At 41.5% G+C, this 19,681-nt stretch overlaps 1 protein-coding gene across 3 annotated transcripts in view; it reads right to left on the reverse strand.

The window, feature by feature from the left end:
* LOC146654130 (syntaxin-1A-like) overlaps positions 1 to 17,625 on the reverse strand; it is an 87,362-nt gene extending 69,737 nt beyond the window's left edge. For all 3 annotated transcript variants that reach the window (XM_085429202.1, XM_085429203.1, XM_085429205.1), the window contains exon 1: positions 17,232 to 17,625. In XM_085429202.1, the coding sequence (XP_085285328.1) occupies positions 17,232 to 17,261 (30 nt within the window). In that variant the 5' untranslated portion in view covers positions 17,262 to 17,625. The remainder of the gene's footprint in view (positions 1 to 17,231) is intronic.
* Between the last annotated feature and the right edge of the window lie 2,056 nt (positions 17,626 to 19,681).

The raw sequence follows: 19,681 nt of genomic DNA on the forward strand, positions 1-19,681 counted from the left end.
TTTTACTTTGTGTGGTCAGGAGGAGAGAAGACCGAGTAGCGCACCTCAAACGTCCTCCTCCCACCAGATCTGAAGCTCCTGCTGAGCCACAAAGAGGCTGGGAGAGGCCTTTAGTGCCGCGCTCTTCACTGAGCCTACAGACTTGACTATCCACACAACAGATGCTCTGAGCAAGACACACAAACATGCATACACACTGTAGCTAGCACACTGGCAATATACAGCAGAGGGTAAACACACAGAGAGAATGAGCTTTATATACAAGCTGGTCCCCCATCATACCAGAACCTTTGAATGCTTGCTGCCTCTGGGGCTCACACTCGGGTGAAACTCCCCAACTGTGGTGTAGTCAAGTAGTGGCCTGATTATGGTGTTTATTAGATTAGAGAGTTGATGCGGGCACCATGCCAGCAAGATATCGCTCTATGAAGACAAAAGTGCCTGCACAGACACAGGAGGAGGAGGAAATGTAGTCCAAGTGTGAGGGAGGGAGAGATAAAACAGGCATAGTGAGCAGGCTGCAAGAATCACGGTTCCTATCACCAAGGTATTAAAGGAAAAAAAAAAAGAGGGAGAACAGGGGAACAAAACAATTACAGAAAGCTGTTAAAGTGCATTAACATGTGCAACAAAAAGCCATGCAGGCAATAGTATGTTGATGTACAAGAAATCGGATTAAATAAAGGGGGTATGGGGGGGTGGGAATAAAATATGCTTGCAAGCATGTACGCTCTCAGACTCTGTGCAGTGTTTTATATGAAAATAAGCTGAGTAAGACCAGTGAGAGACAGTTCAAGTAGACACCCATGTGAGCAGTACTTTATCGTCCTTTTGTGTTACCATATTAAAGCAGACCCGTTTCCTGCATCTTTGTATTGCAGCCAAATCAAGCAGCTTCCTGCAGTCCCATTAGAAATGACTCATAAAAATCTGTGTCAGCTGCACAGAGGAACACTGAGTGTATAACCAGATTTATTATCCCAATACAGCTAGGTAGCATTCATTATAGATGTGCGCTCACTCAGTGACACGCAAACCTTTGATTATTTATTCATTTTCCTACAGTAGACAAACACCAAGCTAGAAACAGCAGAATCTGAACGATATAGTAGCAGATTTGCGCTCAGTTTGCAAAGCCCTGCTGCTCACAGGATATTTCGAATCTGCTAGTAAAGGAGGAAAAGAACCACGACTTTCAAACTGCAGTCTTACAGCGAGTTTTGCATGGGCTCAAGCGCCATAAAGTTTGTCAGAGAGTGAACACAAGACTCTGTATTAAAGTCCTTCACCCCTCACTTCACTACAAGGGAACTAAATGGGCACGTGTCCTTCCAGGTCCAAGTGAACTGGAAACTAATTTTGTATTTTTCATTCATTTCATGTTTTTTAGAGTTTCAGATTGTCTTTGGTCATTTCAGTCTATTAAAAAAAAGTGAATAATTTTAGCATTACCTTATTGCTTTTGTTTGCTTTTTTTAAAGTAATATGACTAAGAAGCAACAAATAAGATGCCAAATCTGCTACACGATCAACTCACACTGGTTTTTTGCAGCCATCTTGATTTTGCACATTATTTGAATATAAACCCCTGTTCTGAGGCTTAATGCTCCAACTGGTCCCCACGGAGATAAACACTGAATAACTAGCTCCACTTAAACCGCTATGGCCTGTACTCATTCAAGCCCTCGAGACATTCAACGCTCTACGCTTATATGCAAATCTGCGCTCTGCTTATATGCATTCAGGAAGGTCTACCAGCAAAACTAGCAAGTGAAATGTTATTTTTCACTTTCGCTTAAAGCAGAAAATCATACCCAGAATTACTTTGTTATGAAGGGCACAGGTTTAATTACATTTATCTGTCACCAGAACAACCACCGCAGGAGAGTACGAGTAAAAACTATATTTAGAGGCTGTGCATGCACTGATCTGCCACAACATTAAAACCACTTCACCTGCCTACTATTGTGAAGACTCCTCTTATCCCGCAGTAAACAGCTGTGACTGGTCAGGGCATTAACATGGCATTTTTGGGGTCTCCTTAAAGTCTGGCACCAGGACATGAGAAGCAGATTCTTTGGGTTCTATTGGTTGCAGACATGTGCAAATGCCTCCTTGATTAAGTCGGGATCTAGGGGAATTTGGAGGCCACATCAACACCTTGGGCTCTTTGTTGTACTCCTGAAGACGTCGCTGATGAGTTTTGCAGTGTGACAGGGCAAAATGTCATGCTGCAGGATACCGCCGTTGCCATGAAGAGTTCGCAGTAGAGGGTATTTATGTCATCCTATGTGACCAAGTAATAAAGTTTTCCATGCAGACCACTGCCTTGTTACCAGATAACAGATGTTAACCACTTCACCTGGGGCTAGGCGATTAATTAAATATAAATTTCAATTATTCAACTCACAACTATATTGTGAAAACAGAAATAAATTAGGATAAACTGTTGCTTTTTTGCTTCTACTTTTGCTACGAAGATCTTTTTTTTTCCTTTTATTGTGTGTTATAAATTCAGACTCAGCCATTCGCCTACGGCTGCCATGCATGCCTTTAAAACCTGCAAATCCACTGCCACCTGGGCCTCTCTTTGTCCCCGACTGAACCAGCAGATGTCCCGTGGTGAAAGCAGGCTACCAGGAACTGGCAGTTACCCTTGGACTACAGGCTTTTTGATCAAAAGCAACCCCCTAATCAGGGCCCAACTCTGTATCCTGTGCCTCTCGCAACCTCTTTTTTATTTTCTTTATCTTTATTATAGTTTAATTATGTTAAAAGTTTGAGGAAATCTGCTGTAAAGTGACATCTTATTAAACTCAGTCACTGCAGGGCATTTTGTTAAGTTAATGACTATTCGTGCTAATTAACCTAAATAACTGTGATTATCATTTGTTCTAAAATCGAACGGCTTTACCGTCACCTGTGAGTTTTAACGTTGTGGCTGATCAGTGAATAATTAAGCAGTCATCAAGTTGTTGCCTTGAAAATAAAAAAATAAAAGAATGCTGCAGTGACTGACTACACTGTGCTTTGCGTGCTGCGATTCCTGGCTACTGCTACACCAAATGTTCAAACAATCAGCATTTAACCTACACATCACAGGTGAGCTGTTGGATTTTTGCAGGACCGCACACAAGTCAATCCATATAAGATACAAATTCTTGTACCAAGTGGACATAAACGTAATGCAGTGAATACCGTGAAAACCCCAATAATAAGATGAACCTCTATGAGCAAGCACCTGGAGATAGTGGGAAGGAAAAACTCCCTTTTAACAAGAATAAACTTCCGGCAGAACCAGGCTTGGGAAGGGACAGCCATCTGTGGCATAGCACTGATGGTACAGAGATGGTGCTGACACATCGAAATCACAATTTCACAAACCTCACTGATCGATTGATCCACTGATTGGCTAACTGCGTGACCGACTGATGAACGAGAAGGACACAGCGTAGGGCTATCGAGACAGGTTACACAACCATGGAGCAGTATGGGTGATGAGAGGACACAGGAAGTGATAGACTGAACCAGAAGACCAGCCAACTGTAAAATTAATTCAGGTCTTTTCACATTACTGTTCCCTCTTCTCTCATATAGAACCAGCAGCAGAGAAAATCAACAAGTCTCCATCTTTAAGGGCACATACACTAATGGCAAGTGTGAATTTCAGCAGATGCAGTCAGCTGGAAAAAGCAATGTGGTTCATTTCTTCGTATGCACTGGTTTGTCCATTGACTCCTGCTGGTAACGCGCTTTTAAAAAAAATACAGCTCAATACTGCGTTGATCTAAGATATGAATCTAAAAAGGTGCTTTGCAGTTTTGGCCTTGAGTAAAAACATAAAATATTGTGTAAGCAATCACACAGAAGAACATCTACTGTTCTCTTTCTTATCAATCATCTGAGCTCAATACACCACCTGTCTAGATTTTCAACACTCAACAACACTCTGCAATCAAACCACAGCCAATTTACTGAAATGGCACAAATCGAAAGAAGGAACTCACCAAGGAAAAAAAGAAAAAGACAATGACAGGCTATTCCTCCTTCCAGGGTGTCAAATGCTGCCATCAGAAGCTGCTGGCATCACAGAGATATGAAAAAAGGTATTGTGCCAGCTACAGCAACAGAGAGACTGGTCTCACTCCAACTTGACACATGTGGATGATTTGTTAGGACCCACTTTAAATAAACTGCAGGGTTCATGTTGCAAAGGGGAGCATGTTTAACCCAAACCACAATCTTTAAGCAAACAAGTGTGCAGCTTGAACACAGAATTAATTTACAGAAAGAGCTCAACTTAAACATATCTATATCTATTAGTGGATTTAAAAGCATCATAAGGATACAGTGAATGAGACTTGTGGCTGTTTCTCTGAAGTGGCCACGAGTGTTTTATGTTTCGTGTTGTGGGTAACTAGTTTATGTTGAATCTGTAGCATTTTTCGAGATTTGTTTAGTTTGCATGGCTGCTAACATGGACAGGTGAAAGAGATTTGATCTCAGTGGGACTTCCAGGTAAAATGAAGGTAAATGGTAAATGGCCTGTATTTATATAGCGCTTTACTAGTCCCCAAGGACCCCAAAGCGCTTTACATATCCAGTCATCCACCCATTCACACACACATTCACACACTGGTGATGGCAAGCTACATTGTAGCCACAGCCACCCTGGGGCGCACTGACAGAGGCGAGGCTGCCGGACACTGGCGCCACCGGGCCCTCTGACCACCACCAGTAGGCAACGGGTGAAGGGTCTTGCCCAAGGACACAACGACCGAGACTGTCCAAGCCGGGGCTCGAACCGGCAACCTTCCGATTACAAGGCGAACTCCCAACTCTTGAGCCACGATTGACTTAAAAGGAGAGATTGTGGGGCTTCTGAACAAAGGCAGTTATTTGGCACCTACGCCAACCTAAAACATGAAGTTTTTCCTCCAAAAGGGTTAAAGAATCAACACAAGAAATAACATTTTAAAGCCAGTCATTAAAACCCATTTAAAGACGTTTCCTGGAGCCAAGGGCTAACAGGGTCCTTTTAGTGGAAATCTCTTGTTCCAATCTTAGTTCCAGAGCTCTAATCATTACTTTTTTGCTATTACCATATTATAACAGCTAACCCTAACCCATCGTGTTGGCTTAGCTGTTTGGCTAAGCCAACACGAGTTATACTACATGTTCCTCCTTCATATTTTTTTTTTTTTTAATTTTGGGGGTTTAGTTTCACTTTAGTTAGAAAAGGATATGCTTCATAAACTAGATGGGTGAATGTTTTATATTCCATTAAAAAAAAGAACAGATGTGGCTGAGGTTAACAAGACTGTATTATAAGCTGTGCCTACAGTGTACAGAGCACGCGGTAGATAGATGAAGGAGAATAATGTGGGTTGGAGAACAGATGCAGCGCTGCCACTACAGCAGCACAGTGTCAAAGTGTGAACATGTGCAACAATTTCCCTTTCCTAACAATCCTCCTCAACGTCCTCCCCCTTTAATGGTCTTCCTTTTTCTTTCTCATTCTTCCTGTCAGTCATTCTCTCGCTCTCCTTCCTCCAGACTCCAGCTTCACTACAGAATCATTACAGCAGTGAGCCCACACAGCATGGACTCAGTTACCTTTGTCTCGCTCTCCCTCCTCAGACCTGCACTGTTTGTCTTTTCTTCTTTACTATCTCACCATCTCTTGCCAAGACCACCAATTGCTATGTTGTGTATGTTGTGATACCTTGCTCTCAGAAGTATCAACATTTCATTCTGCTAGACACTCACCAGCCACTTTATTCGGCAAATCTTGTTTTGCCTTCAGAACTGGCTTACTTCTTCATTACACAGACTCAACAGGGTGATGGAAACACTCCGAGATTTGGGCCCATGTTGACACGATAGCATCGCATAGTTGCTGCACATGCTGCTACTGAGATCTGGTGGCTGTGGAGACCATTTAAGTACAGTGGATTCTCGTCATGTTCAAGAAACTAGTTTGAGATGATTTGAGTTTTGCGATTTTTCCGATGCTTGGTCTGAATCTCACGGGTCATCTTGATCTGTCTGAACGTATCAAGTCACCGACTTATACATTAACAAGCAGTTAAGTAGGTTAACTAATGAAGTGGCCTCTGAGTGTATTTCTTAAGTGGAATATCAAACGACACAGATCTGACAGATTTGCAACTCTTTCAGAACTGAAGGAGGCAGCATATGACAACAAGACTGCGATGCAGTGTATCCTTACATGCTGAAGAAGAAGAAAGACTACAAGCACAGGAAAAACTACAAATGGAAAATGGAAACTAATTCAGTGATGGCTGACTCACCGACAAGAGTCACTATGTGTGTCGCTGTGCATTTGAGGGGTGGTGACGGAGGTACGACAACTGATCCACAAGTGGAATATGCAAACGATGCGATTGTGTTTTTCAGACCAGAGGAGGAAATACTTCCAATTTAGAAATATCGTAGCATCAGAGTGATTTAAACCTGTCTTAATACGAAGTGGCACACAGTTATTGGTTAAATAATATCTTATCATGTTCATAGGAAGATTTCGTGTGAATCCTGATTTCCTGACCAGATTTCCAATGTCTGTAGTTCCTACAGGTGTCGTTTTCTGCCGAAGGAGCTCACGAGATGACTGACCTTTTAGACTAAACAGTGCATGCTTACTCCCGTTATGGCTTGCTCATAATTGGCCTATGGGTATGGATATGAATATATAAGTGACATGCTGTTCATACACAAACTTGTTTGCCCTGAGCATGTGTGTAGGAAGCAGTGGATCGTTGGCCAGTCTTCACCGTTAAAGGAGTGGGTGAGAAAATGTCATAAAAGCTCCAATTGAACTTTAATGACAGATCACAGGCAGTGAAAAGATATGCTGTCATCGTTTATACTATGGCTTTGCCCACCCCTAGTCTCTTCTCTTTCTTCCCTGGGGAATATATTAAGTGCTTTGCTTGGTATCTCGCTTACCATGAGGGATTATGACAGCACCAATGCACCACTAAAGCAATTATATTCCAGATATGGAGGAAATGTAACTGAAAGTGAGAAGGATGTCAAAGAAATCAAGATGCAGAGAAACCAAATGAAGGAGCGATGAAAGAGCTATATGACAAGAAGTGCAGAGGAAAAACAGGCTGTCAGGAAGCACCGGTTGAAACAAAATGGCAAATTTCAAACAAAACAATTACAGCTGTTGATCTCTATTAACTGATAACATTTTGGTATTTAAGTCAGGAATAAATAAAGTTAAAAGTGCCCTTGATATCTCAAACCCAAGGTGGTGTGCTCGAAGCTACAGAATTTAGTTTCTGGTGATGCAAGTGGAAAAAAAAAAAAAAAAAAGTAGAAAATCACTGAATTTGTTCTCTAGTCTTGCTTGAAAAGTGACTTTCATCAAAATATTAAAGTTATGTTGGCGTTAGAGTGTTTGCTCATCAGTTTAACCGTCATTTCAGCTTTAAAGTATTTGTAATAGTAAACGCAGCCAAATTCAGGGTCGTCGCGATGCAAGAATTTCAAACCTTGACTGCAACACCCGGGTCGATTGTAAAAATTACGAGGCATAATGTGTTAAGCTACAGCCTGGATTTTTTCCTGTTTATTCGTTAAGGCAGACTGCTACCATTGATGGTAAACTTTTTTAACTTCAATCAGGGACTTTGAAGAGGCACATAACACATTTTAGACACAAATAACCATTATCCTGCTAAATTACCACTGTTGTTAACATTATACAGAGGCAATACTGATAATGTGAGAGCGAGGCATCAAATGTTATCGGTACCACTTTATTGTTAGCCATAGCTGCTACCTTAGTGATAACTTGAAGCTAAAGGAGGCGAAAATGGCACTGTTGCAAATCTAACCTAATCCAAAAATACAAACAAAAATAGCCACCATCACACTTTCAGTATTTTAGTAATAAAAAGGTACCGTAATTATCCGTTCTGGTGGTATCACTCTTCTCTTTCTCTAAAGAAATAGCATTTGCTATCTATAAAAATCAGGACCCAGAGGGATGAACACCAAACTGATGTTACATTTTATTTTATTTATTACACTATTGTGGCTGAAATAACTTGGGTATCTTATGAATCTACAGAGAATAATCAAAAAGAATAAAAAAAACAAACAAACATGATTTTGTTTCTCAGGCTCATAATTATACTGCTCTGGTTTGACTCCATGTGCAAAAAGAAAGGTTAAAAAAAAAAAAAAAAAAAAAAAAAAAGAGTACATAAAGCTTCCTGCTTTGCACCCAACAACAGCTGTCACGGTAAGCAGTTTGTGAACACAGAAAAGCATTTAGCATGAACAGGCTGATACCTTATTATCTACAACAAAGTATCCATGAATATTGATTTTAAAGATTCCTGATGAACAGAAACACAGATGTGTAAATGAGAAGCTTTTCACTAGAAAGTTTTCTCAATCAGTTTAAAAGTTGATGGTGTCAGGATGGTATTCACAGCTTCAGCAGTTCCCGAGGACTTACTGATGCTGTTCTGCAAAAACATCTATTTTCAGTAATTGGGGAAAATTGAACCAAGTTACTAACACAACAGAGAGACAAAAACAGGCAATTTAAATAAAGTTTAACTTATTAAAAGAGTGCTGGAGGGACACAGCAGCAAAAATCCAACAAAGTAAAAACTATGAGAAAAGAAAATAACAGTCCAAAAGTTGATAATGAAAGCTCAACTCAGAAATAGGAAAAAGACAGGAAGGTTGATGATTCGACAGATTAACTTAGGGAAGGCATAAAGACAAAATATGAACCAGGGAGAAAGATAATAAGGCATAACTGAATTCAGTCGGGTAATAATGATGGCAGGAAGCAAAGCCACAAGAAGGAAGTCCCTTGAAAATAAAATAGGAGGTGAAAAACAAAGTAAGATACAGGGACACCCGGAGGACAGAGAGAAAGGAAAACACTAAGAAATATGTTGAATGTTGTCATTTCTAAGCCGTGCCTGATGACTGAAGGTGTCTTTTGATAATGATTCTACGACTGACCAGGCTATGGCAATACTCATATCAGCCTATCACTATCATTCATCACATACAGGTGCTTGTGAAGGACCACTAATGTAACACTTGGTGGAAGCAAAAGTAAAAAGTGGGTAAAATAAAACAAAACCAAACACAAACTTGTGTCTCGGGCCCCAGTCACACAGGCCTACAGTGAGGTCGACGACCATCGAGCAGTCATCGAATGGAGCAAACGGAAGAAGTCTTCAGGTTTGCTGCTCTGAAAACCTCCTTGCAATTGCTTTGATTAGCAGATTACTGCCCAGTGTTCATATGGAACACACTCACCTACCAGCAGACATTCGCTTACTTCTAGCTGAACAGTCACAAAACTAAATGTTCACCTTCAAAGTAAAAGCTGTGCTTTTTCCAAACGTGTTGGCCGTGGTAAGGCACAACTTTTCTAACTTTTACTGTCTGTTATTTGCGTTGTACTTTCTGAAGTATCACTATTACCGTCGTCCATGCATATTCCAGACTACCGCGGCAACCTACTAGCAACCAAAGAAATCAAAGGTGGTTATGGAGGTTGTCAGGGGTGGTGGTGGTGGTGAGATCACCAACCAGTCTGTATGCCGGGGTGGCCAACCCGCGACTCTCGAGCCACATGCGGCTCTTTGCCTGGTTTCATGCGGCTCTTACATTCATATCAAAGGTGGTTGTGGTTGTTGTTGTTGTAGTAAAATGTGCTTCAAATCTTCAGTGCAGCTTCAGCTCACTCCATGCTAACCTCGACCAGGAATTTTGACTGAACTTCGCAAGCACGAGTTGTGATATACAAGACAAGCCTCAGTTGGCAATATTTGCACGCTCTGTGTCAAACGATTGTGTGATCAAAGAAGAACTCCTTGATATTGTGCCATTAAAAGACAGAACCCATGAAATACATGTGAAAGAAACCATGATGGCTGCATTTGAAAAAGCAAATCTGCCTATAATGAAATTAACTGCAATAGCCACGGACAGAGCACCAGCTATGATGGGATCTGTGAACGTGCTTGTGGGGTTGTGCAAAGCTGACCAAACTCTTCCTGAGTTTTGGAATTTCCACTGCATCATCCACATGGAGTGACTTGTGTCTAAATCACTCAATTTAGATAACATCATGAAGCCTGTGATGGAAATCGTCAACTACACCCGCACACATGCGCTTAACCGCAGCCAATTCAAGAATCTCATCACTGACTTGCCGCTGCAGTGCACTGTGAGGTGGGTGTCAAAAGGCCAGGTACTCTCTCACTTTTGGATGCCGTAAAACTGTTTATGGAAGAGAAGGACAAGGACTATCCCGAGCTCTCGGACCTCAAGTGGGTTATGGATCTGGCCTTTTTGGTCGACATGCTGTGTCACTTGGACAGACTGAACCTGACCCTGCAGGGTAAGTTAAAAATGCTGCCTGACCTGGTGCAAAGTGTGTTTGCGTTTGTCAACAAACTGAAGCTGTTCAAGACACATATTCAAAAGGTAGATTTATCGCATTTTCCCCACTCTGCTAAAAGCCAGCGGGCAAGTCGCCAGCGCTGCCCTGAGTAAGCAAAGAGCCAGATATGAAACGCTGGTTGAAAACTTGCACGAAAGCTTTGTGACCCGGTTTCATGATCTACAATTGAAAAGGCCACAGATTGTGTTCCTCATCAACCCATTTAATGCACAGATGGACTGTTTGAAAGTCCTGCTAGTCACAGGTGAAGCTGCGGCTGAGTTGGAGATGATCGATCTTTGTAAGGAGGACCAATTGAAACCTGCTTTAAGGGAAGGGACCATTGAGTTCTGGAAAAGTGTGCCAATGGAAAAATACCCCAATGTCAAACGGGCTGCGCTTAAGATACTGTCAATGTTTGGGTCAACATACGTCTGCAAGTCTGTGTTTTCTACCCTAAAACATGTGAAATCAAAGCATCGACCTGTTCTGACTGACACTCATTGCTTCGAGTGGCAACAACGGAATACAAGCCAGATTTGAAGAGGATTGTTCAAGGCAAGGAAAAAAGTGGCTCTTGGTCTCTGACTGGTTGACCACCCCTGCTCTATGCGACTGCGACTCAGGCCTTAAGGGCCCATTAAGTTCACCATTTTCACTCAGCAGCAGACAACAAAAGTGACGTCCCATCCGGTGGTACAAGCCGCACTTTGGTGTTCTTTTTGGCTGGTTGTGCAACTCTCCGTTTTAATGATATATCAGTAAAGAAGCTATACAGAGGCCATGTTGCAACAGTCTCGAAAGATGAGGCTTTCTGGAAGGGAAACAAAATACAAGCTCAGGGGAAAAATTAAACCTCTGTGACTTCATTGCTTCCAGTCTTGTCTTCTTTTGCTGTACCTGTGCTGATCTGGAGGTTTCGTCTGAGTGGCGACATCTGTCTTTCTGGAGAATACTGCAGTGAGTTCTCATGCCTTCAGCGCTGATATAAACAGTACAGAACTGTGGCAGCATCTATTTTTACTCCTCTACAACCAGATACACACTTTAACTTTTTCTTCTTTTTGAAAGTGGCCTATGAGCTATTAACACCTAACAATGAGGCACCAAGTCACATAAGCTTGAAACACACCTTGTGTTTACCTGAGACAGCAGTGGCATCTGATAGAAGGTGACTAGAGCGTGTTTAATAAAAGCAATCGAAACCAAAGGAAACTGCAGGGTCCGCGACAGTGAGCACAAATATTGTTATATGTTCTTGTTTACTCCAGAGGACTTAGTTAAAAATATCTGTACCACAATATTAACTACCTACAAATGCAGACAGAGCTAAACCGGGACTAATAAGGACAATGGCAATTCACAACCTTAATCACCAAGAAACATCGGTGATAAAAAGATGTTATCGGCACAGCTACAGAGCCCTTCTGCTGCCATTAATTATAAGATGATGAGAAAAGAGGGGTCAGCACATTAAAAATTCAATTTTAGCAGCGGTAACAAAGATGACCTGAAGCTAAGTCTCCCACAACAGATGGGAATAGTTTGATTACAGAATCATCTATTTATTATTAGGATTTCTTTTAGCTCATGCCTCTTCGAAGCTGCCATCCTTATGAGAAGACGCAACATGATTTTGGCACGCAGAAAACGCCACAAGCAACATGGTGATTTGCATTAATTCTAGGAGTCAATATTCAGCAAACAGTGGTGCAAACGACAGTCCATTCACACATATCTAATGTCTATTAACAGCCAAGAGATATTGGATATCATTGCAACTGTCACCTCATTTGCAAAGACAGACAAGTCTCTGGTGAAATGCCAGATCGGTCACACTCATTTCATGGCTCATTAATGCAATTATGCAGCATTTATCTGTTAATGAATAATGTGTTTGTGTCAGTCTGTGTGCCTTTCTGATAATATAGTGCAATAACAACGTTAGTTTATTCCTCAAAGCCATAATTTTACAGAAAAGTCTCATTTGTTGGTCACAAGCAGAAACCAGCCAGTTTGTCCTGCAGTTTACAGAGGCTCAAAGCTTTGAACGACGACAAACAAAACCTCTGACCCCCCCTAGGATCAGCGTTCAGTTCAACAGCCACCAAAGTGGCTTCTTTTTCCTCACTGCCGGTAGTTTCAATAAAAAGGGTCAACAGTAAAGTTCAGGTCCGGGACAGAAGAAAAAAAAAAGATAAAGACACAGAACAAAATGCAACAAAAAAGGTGGGTAAATGAAATAAAAACAAGACTTTTAAAGACACGAATGGGCTTTGTTGACAACTGTCCTATTAGTTAATGTGTCACTCCAATGCCAAACAGGTAGCGACAGTGATTAGCCCCAGCATTCAGAGACATAAAGAGCTGCCTGAGCCAACAATGGCTAACAAGGCTGTCTAGAGAAGCGAGGAGGGATAAAGGAAAGGAAAAATCTAGGGAAGGACAGGAAGCCATCTGATAAATCACTGATAGGAAGAGAGCAAAGAGCAATAATGGCCGAACTCACCATTACATAGAGAAAGAAAGGAAAAGAGAGGCTTACTATTAAAGACACAGAGATAGGAACAGAGGCAGATACAGTCAATCAAATGACAAGACTGAAGAAAAAGAGCTGATAAAATGTCAGGGAAAAAAATCTGAAGGCGAAATTAACTGTTACAGGTGCAGCGCTCATAATGCCGGCCTAAACGAATAACTCGCTGCTGCAAAATGATAAACAATCACATTTGATTTATAACAGTCCCTGTGGTGTGTGGAATCTGTAATAAACTCATCAGTGTTTTTCCCTTTAGGTTTCAGAGCTCGAGGAAGGCTGACAAACGCGTCACATCATCACCATCTGTCACCAAATCACTGCTGGGCCAACTGGGAGTGCTGGGACAAGGTGAGGGGAGGGAGGAAGCCGTGTGGCCATCCTTATTATTAAGTCGGGCGGCTTTAGGCAGCAAGCTAACGAGTTATTGGGAGAGCAGAGTCGTAGGCAGGTGTTGAGCTCATAAAGTAGCTTTATGTGCATATGGGCAGTGTTGGAGCAGAACCTGTACCCTCACACAAATATGAGCAAAACTCAATTTCCTGCCAAAATGACACACGAGCACATGGCTGAGTAAACTTGCAGTGTGACACACACAAAGACACATAAGCAACAAAATCTGTAAAGCTCACAAGTCCTCCGTTTGCTCCTGATATGCTTTGTTTCGATGTGAAAAAGAATTCTTATATAATGGGGGAGGTTTTCTAGCTGAATGGGTTTGCTTATTTTACACTGAAGAACTAATCACAAAGTCCAAATAAATGATAACACCAACACTTTTAGAAATCACCAAAAGTTCTTAAATTAAACCCGCAAAGCAAGTGTTAACAAATGCAAATACTATAAGATAGTTATGATCAATACTGACACAGAGCAGATACAGGACACAATCCACTCTATTTCTTTAGTCTGTGCAATTATGGTAAAACAGGCTCGTGTTGTTTTTCAGAGAAATGATTCAACTGACTTCCAGATGTTACATTTAGGCAAAAAGACTGCTGCCCCGAGCTCAATCCCTCCACCCTTCATTTCATGATTTGGAGACATCATCTATTATCTTGTTCAACTACAACACATACAAATCTTTGAACAACCATCCATAATTATACACACACACACACACACACACACACACACACACACACACACACACACACACACAATGCTGTGAACCACTTCTCATTTCTTTATATTTTGCTTAAAAAAATAAAAAATAAAAAGGGAAACATGCACATCTATGTATTGACACATGTGCAAAGGACTCAGTGGCACCGTGTCAAATGGAGCAACAAAGCCAGATTTGAAATCTTTGGTTCAAATTGTTGTCAGTATGTACAGAGAAGGTCAGGAGCCATCTGTGATACACGGTAAAGGCTGTGTCATGCTTTGGGGTTGCACTTCAGGCAGTGCTGTTTGAGAGCGTGTCAAAATGGGATGAATTATGAACACAGGAAAAGTACCATGAGATACTAATGCACCATGAGGTACTATCTGGAAAGCATCTGATTGGCAGCAACTTCATTTTTCAGCATGACAGTGATGCCAAACACACTGTCATCTTGACAAAACAGAACAGAACAATAGGCAGCAAACATCCAATGAAGCGCTTTGAACGTCCTTGAAGAAGCCCAGAGAGCTACTGCAACTGTACCCAAAGACTACTTAAAGAAATTACATGAAAAGAGAGTTCAGGCTGCTGAAGAATAAAGGTGATCATACCAAATACAGACTGTCGAGCTAGCTACAACTCTGTTTTTACTTTATAGACTGTGTCTCTTCCAAGTATGTTTGCACATTTCAATAAATTGCTGCAATTATTTCTCACTTTCCTAACAAAATATAAAGAAATTAGTGGTGATTTAAGACAACTGCACAGTACTCTATGTAGGTTTATGTTGTGGTGACTGCTGGCTAAGAAAGAAACCTCCACATGTCTCCCTTAATGTACTTAAGCCTAAATAGGTTGCAACACTGACTGAGTCACTAGCGAGTGGTCATCATGAGTTCCTCTAGTTTCTATTCCCAAAGCGAGGATGCTCTGTTATGCTGCTAGTCCACAGAGATCTTGAAGTAAAAGTTCCTGGGATCATGGGAATCTAAGATTTCCCCTAGTGTTAAGGTGGCCTCCCGAAACTCCCAAATCTCATTAAAACCAATACAACAGTGGAAATAGAAAATCCAAAGCAAAAGTAATGAAAAGCCACAAGAGGTGGGTTTATGAGCATGCACAATATAGAACTTGATCTTCTCCCGTCTTGTCCACCTGAGAGGAGAAATATAAAAAGTGCAGTTATTTGCAGAGCTACTTTCAGGTACTGGGTGCTAAACAAACCAATGAGTAGGCTACAAGTTCTTGTTCTTGAGCTTAAGTGTTGGCAATAAACTGACCAAGCTCTCAAGCTCGGCAGACTTAATTGCAAAGGTCTGCAAAATATTTCTCTAAACACATCTCTACACGAAAGCTGGAGCTCTGAAAAAGTCAGGGCGCTGATAAAAATGGATCGTTTATCACATAAATACGACTGATAATTGTTTCTTCGCTTTTCTATTATTATACTAATAATCTTTCGTCTATACGATTGGTCAGCCACACAAGGGTTTTTGGGTCCTGGAAACTTGTAAATATATTTAATATAAAAATGAGTTTAAAGTAACTATAGAGTAATCAGAAATTAAATTACTGTCACTGCTTACTGTTCGGTTTTTGACACAATCCCATCTACAGCCGGCCCTTCAGAGACAGATAAGAATCAAGAAGCCACATTAACTTGAAGCTGAAGAGGAAACCAATATTAATCTAATGCTGATGGGAAGCAGCTCTCTGTGACTTGCAATTTATTCCAGTTTTATTTGGTGCAGTTTGTCTGAAATAGGTCTGGCTGAGCTTCTCCAGCTGCCATTTCTCAGACACGACGGATATGATCAAAACTGATAAAAGAAAATAGAATCAGGGTGTTTGTGGACTGGCTGATGATTCACACTGAAGCTGCTGAGGAAAATTTGGACTATTTCTCCATCTTTCTCTTTCTCAATGATACAACTGCATCTTTCCAGCACTCCAAAGACATAGCATGGCAGGCTGAAGGCACGCCTCTCTCTCTCTCTCTCTCTCTCTCACACACACACACACACACACACTTGGCAATGCTGGGTTGTCTCCCTTGTGACCAATTCATAGCTAGATCTTCACTGAAAACTGAAGAGCTGCAAATTGTTTCCCCTCTCCTCAGCTTAACTGCCAATTACCCAGATCTGACAATGGCCACTTTACCACCACACACACAGAAAGTAGCCTATATGAAGCTGAAACTAACATTCCTGTGGAGGATGCTACTCAGTGGCTGTACTTCTGTATCAGTCAAGCCAAAAACCTGTTAGCCATCCAATCACACGTCTTCTTGTTACCACGTTAGCTTTTTTTAAACAATTTTTAATTGTTAAAAAAAAAAAAAGAAAAGAAAAAAACAGCTGGCAGAAAGTCAAAGGGTGCAATTCAAGATTTCAAGGCTTTATTTCTCATCAGTGGTAAGAATAAATGGTGTCGGAGTTCATTTCCACAAGACTACATCCCTAATAAAGCACATTGCAGGGGTTTGAAAGACAAAACGTTGCGTTCCTTGTTGTTGGTGTTTAAAGGTTCTTGGATAAGACCCCTGTGACGCGCAGAGGGCGGACATTTCACAGGTGGAATGGGCGAGCTGGGACCAATTTCCCCACTCGAGTCACACACCCATAGTTGGTCAGATCGATCAAACCACACTGCACAAATTAATTAATATCACTGGTGGCATATTTCCAAAAAAATCCTAAAAGGAAACCAGCAGTGGATTAATCAGCGACACCAGAAAGATTTGATGCTATTAAGTACAAAGTCTTAGCCGATGACCCTTTCTTTAGCACCAAAGAGCCTTTAAACTCATTTCACAACACTGACAAAAAGATCAAAGGGGCCATTGAGAAAATGACTTTTACTTTGTTTTTAACATCTAAAACCATTCCTGTCTGCTGCGCTTCATCCCGATTTACGCACAGCAAACCATGGCAGCAATACGCGCTCGTTTCCTACAATAAAACGTTACATTTGAGCTTCCATCAGGACCCGAGAGTCACAACTGTTGCTCACTCCGCGCACCTCGCTCTGTGGCCAGGAGCTTTCTGAGCACACATCGCTCCATAAAAAAAGCCCGTCTGTTCGCATTAACAGGTGGATGCTGAGCAGAAAGCACACAAACACAAACTTACATGTTTAAGTTCTTGCATGCGGTCCTTCATGATTCCCCGTTTCGCCGGTAAATTGTCGTTATTCCCTCAGTTCCCGTTGTCTTCTGGGTGTATGTGACGGTGATGGAGCGGCGGGGCGGAGACCGACGGGTAGACGTGAGCTCGACCGAGAGGAAGAGGCGCGTCTGGCGGCAGCAAGGGGCGGTGATTTTCCCCCTTCGGTTCGGATGCTGGGATGGTGAGACCACTTTACAGAGCTGGGTGACGCGCAATAAAGGTGAAGCGAGGCCTTCCGCCGTTAACCCATTACTCACCCACAACTTCCTCAATCCGGACTAATTGACTTTATTTTATTTATTTTCTTCTTTATTCTTTTCGGAGCTCTTTTATTATTTTGGCTGCATATTTAGTCCGACTGCATGAAGGTTAGTTTGACACAAAAACCAAAAGCACTGGGAGCCTGCCTGAGGGGGGAAATTGTGTTGACTCTGGTGAGCAGGTTCGGAGATAACGCCCAGGTACTTTGCATTGTGCCAAAGCGAACAGCGACCCCTGTTGAAACAGACGGATATGGCAACAGTACAAGGAGCTCGAAATGACCCAGAAATATTGCCTTCAATAACATATTTTTGTATTTAAAGCTCCATTTGAGAAAATATAATTCAAAGAATTTATTTCTGTGTGTTTAGATGCTTGATAAACTCAATCTCACTACAACAATCCTGTTTTTTTTCCCCTTTAGTCAATATTTGCTGTTTCCTGAGCAAATTAAAATAAAGACAAGGTCCAAAGAAGCATTAAAAATAACTCTGTATTAGTAGAAATTTTGACATTATCACAATCTTCCAGCTGTTTTTTCTTAAGCATTTATTCAACTCTTGGGTGGGCTGGAGTCTGTGTCACTGGTCCTTTCCAGGCACAGAATCCCTGCAGTACCATACACCACTAAAAATGGTGCCAACATGGTGCAGCAATTTATTGAAATGTGACATACTGTATATAAAGCAAAAACAGAGCTTGTACAATTTTAACAAACTTCAAAGTCAGTAGTTAGTACGACGACGGTTATTCTTCAACACAGCCTGAACTCTCGTCGGCAGCTTTCTTGTTATTTCTTTAAGGAGTGTTCAGGAATAGTTCTCCAAACTTCTCAAATCACATTCAAAGCTCTTCTATTGGATGCTGGCTGCCTTTTTGTTTTGTTCTCGGTCAAGTTGTTCCCACACTGTCCATCCATTCGCTTCCGCTTATCCTTTTCACGGTCGTGGGGGGCGCTGGAGCCTATCCTAGCTGTCATAGGGCGAGAGGCGGGGTACACCCTGGACAGGTCGCCAGTCTGTCGCAGGGCTAACACATAGGGACAGACAACCATTCACATTCAGATTCACTCGCACATTCACACCTAGTGGCAATTTGAATTATCCAATTAACCTATCCCCACAAGTTGTTCCCACACTGCTTCAGTAAAATTGAGGTCCGGGCTCTGGGGAGGCCAATCCATGACCGATAAGTGTTCCATTTGTGCCCAGCAGAGGCTTTCCATATGATATTGCGCGCTGCAGCAAAATCTCACAGTACATTTCTGCGTTCATAATTTCATCAATTTTGACAAAATTGCCAACACCACGTTTTACAGACTGCTGTAGACATTCACTGTTGTGCATCTCTCCTGACCTCCTCCGTACATATTGATGACTGTCCTTGTGTAGTTTGGCATACCACACCCTTTTCTCCCCATTTCCTTTACCTAAGAACAACTTCTCGACAGCCACCTTTCCACTGAGCTTCTGATGAAGCTTCAGCAAACAGTAGCTCCTGTGTTAGATCCTAGCCCATTTTTCATAAGGACATGACTGTCAGGTGGTGCTGCAGATAGTTTTTTTTTTTTTGTTTGTTTTTTTATGCGTAGATCTTTTTACGGGGAATCTTCTTACCTCTCAAACTGTTATCTTTGATGTTCTTCATAGATTCAGCTAAAGAAATGGGAACACATTTTAAGTTTGGGGGTTTTTTTAGCAATGGGTTGCTAGTAACAAATATAAAATTGGTTCTTTGCCAACTTGTCTGTTATGTACAGACAAAACACTGGGTCATCTCTTGAATTAGATGCCTTCCTATGCTTGAATGATTCATAGGTCAGCATTTAAAAAAAAAACAAAAAAAAAAAAACACATTCCTCTGAAAGTGGTCAGATAAAAAGGGCTGGACTCAAAAAGCTAAACAAAAGCAAAGAAATGCCAAGTGTCCAAAAAAAACCCAAAAGACCAACAGAAAGTCTGGAGAACAGAAGACCACTTCAAAACCTCAAGAAAGTCTGGCTCCTTGGAAGCGAAATATGCAACAATGAGGGGTGACTTAAAACTTGTGCACAAAAATTAATTTTTTCTTAGCTGCAAGAAACAATAATTTTCCTCCATTACAAATGAGGCTAGTTCAGTTTCTCCCTTGTAAACGCAGCTCCTGAAGTTTAT

The sequence above is a fragment of the Rhamphochromis longiceps genome, linkage group LG14 (assembly GCF_057381845.1).
Source record: "Rhamphochromis longiceps isolate RC_006_pf linkage group LG14, R_longiceps_female_GT1.1, whole genome shotgun sequence".
Classification (NCBI taxonomy): domain Eukaryota; kingdom Metazoa; phylum Chordata; class Actinopteri; order Cichliformes; family Cichlidae; genus Rhamphochromis; species Rhamphochromis longiceps.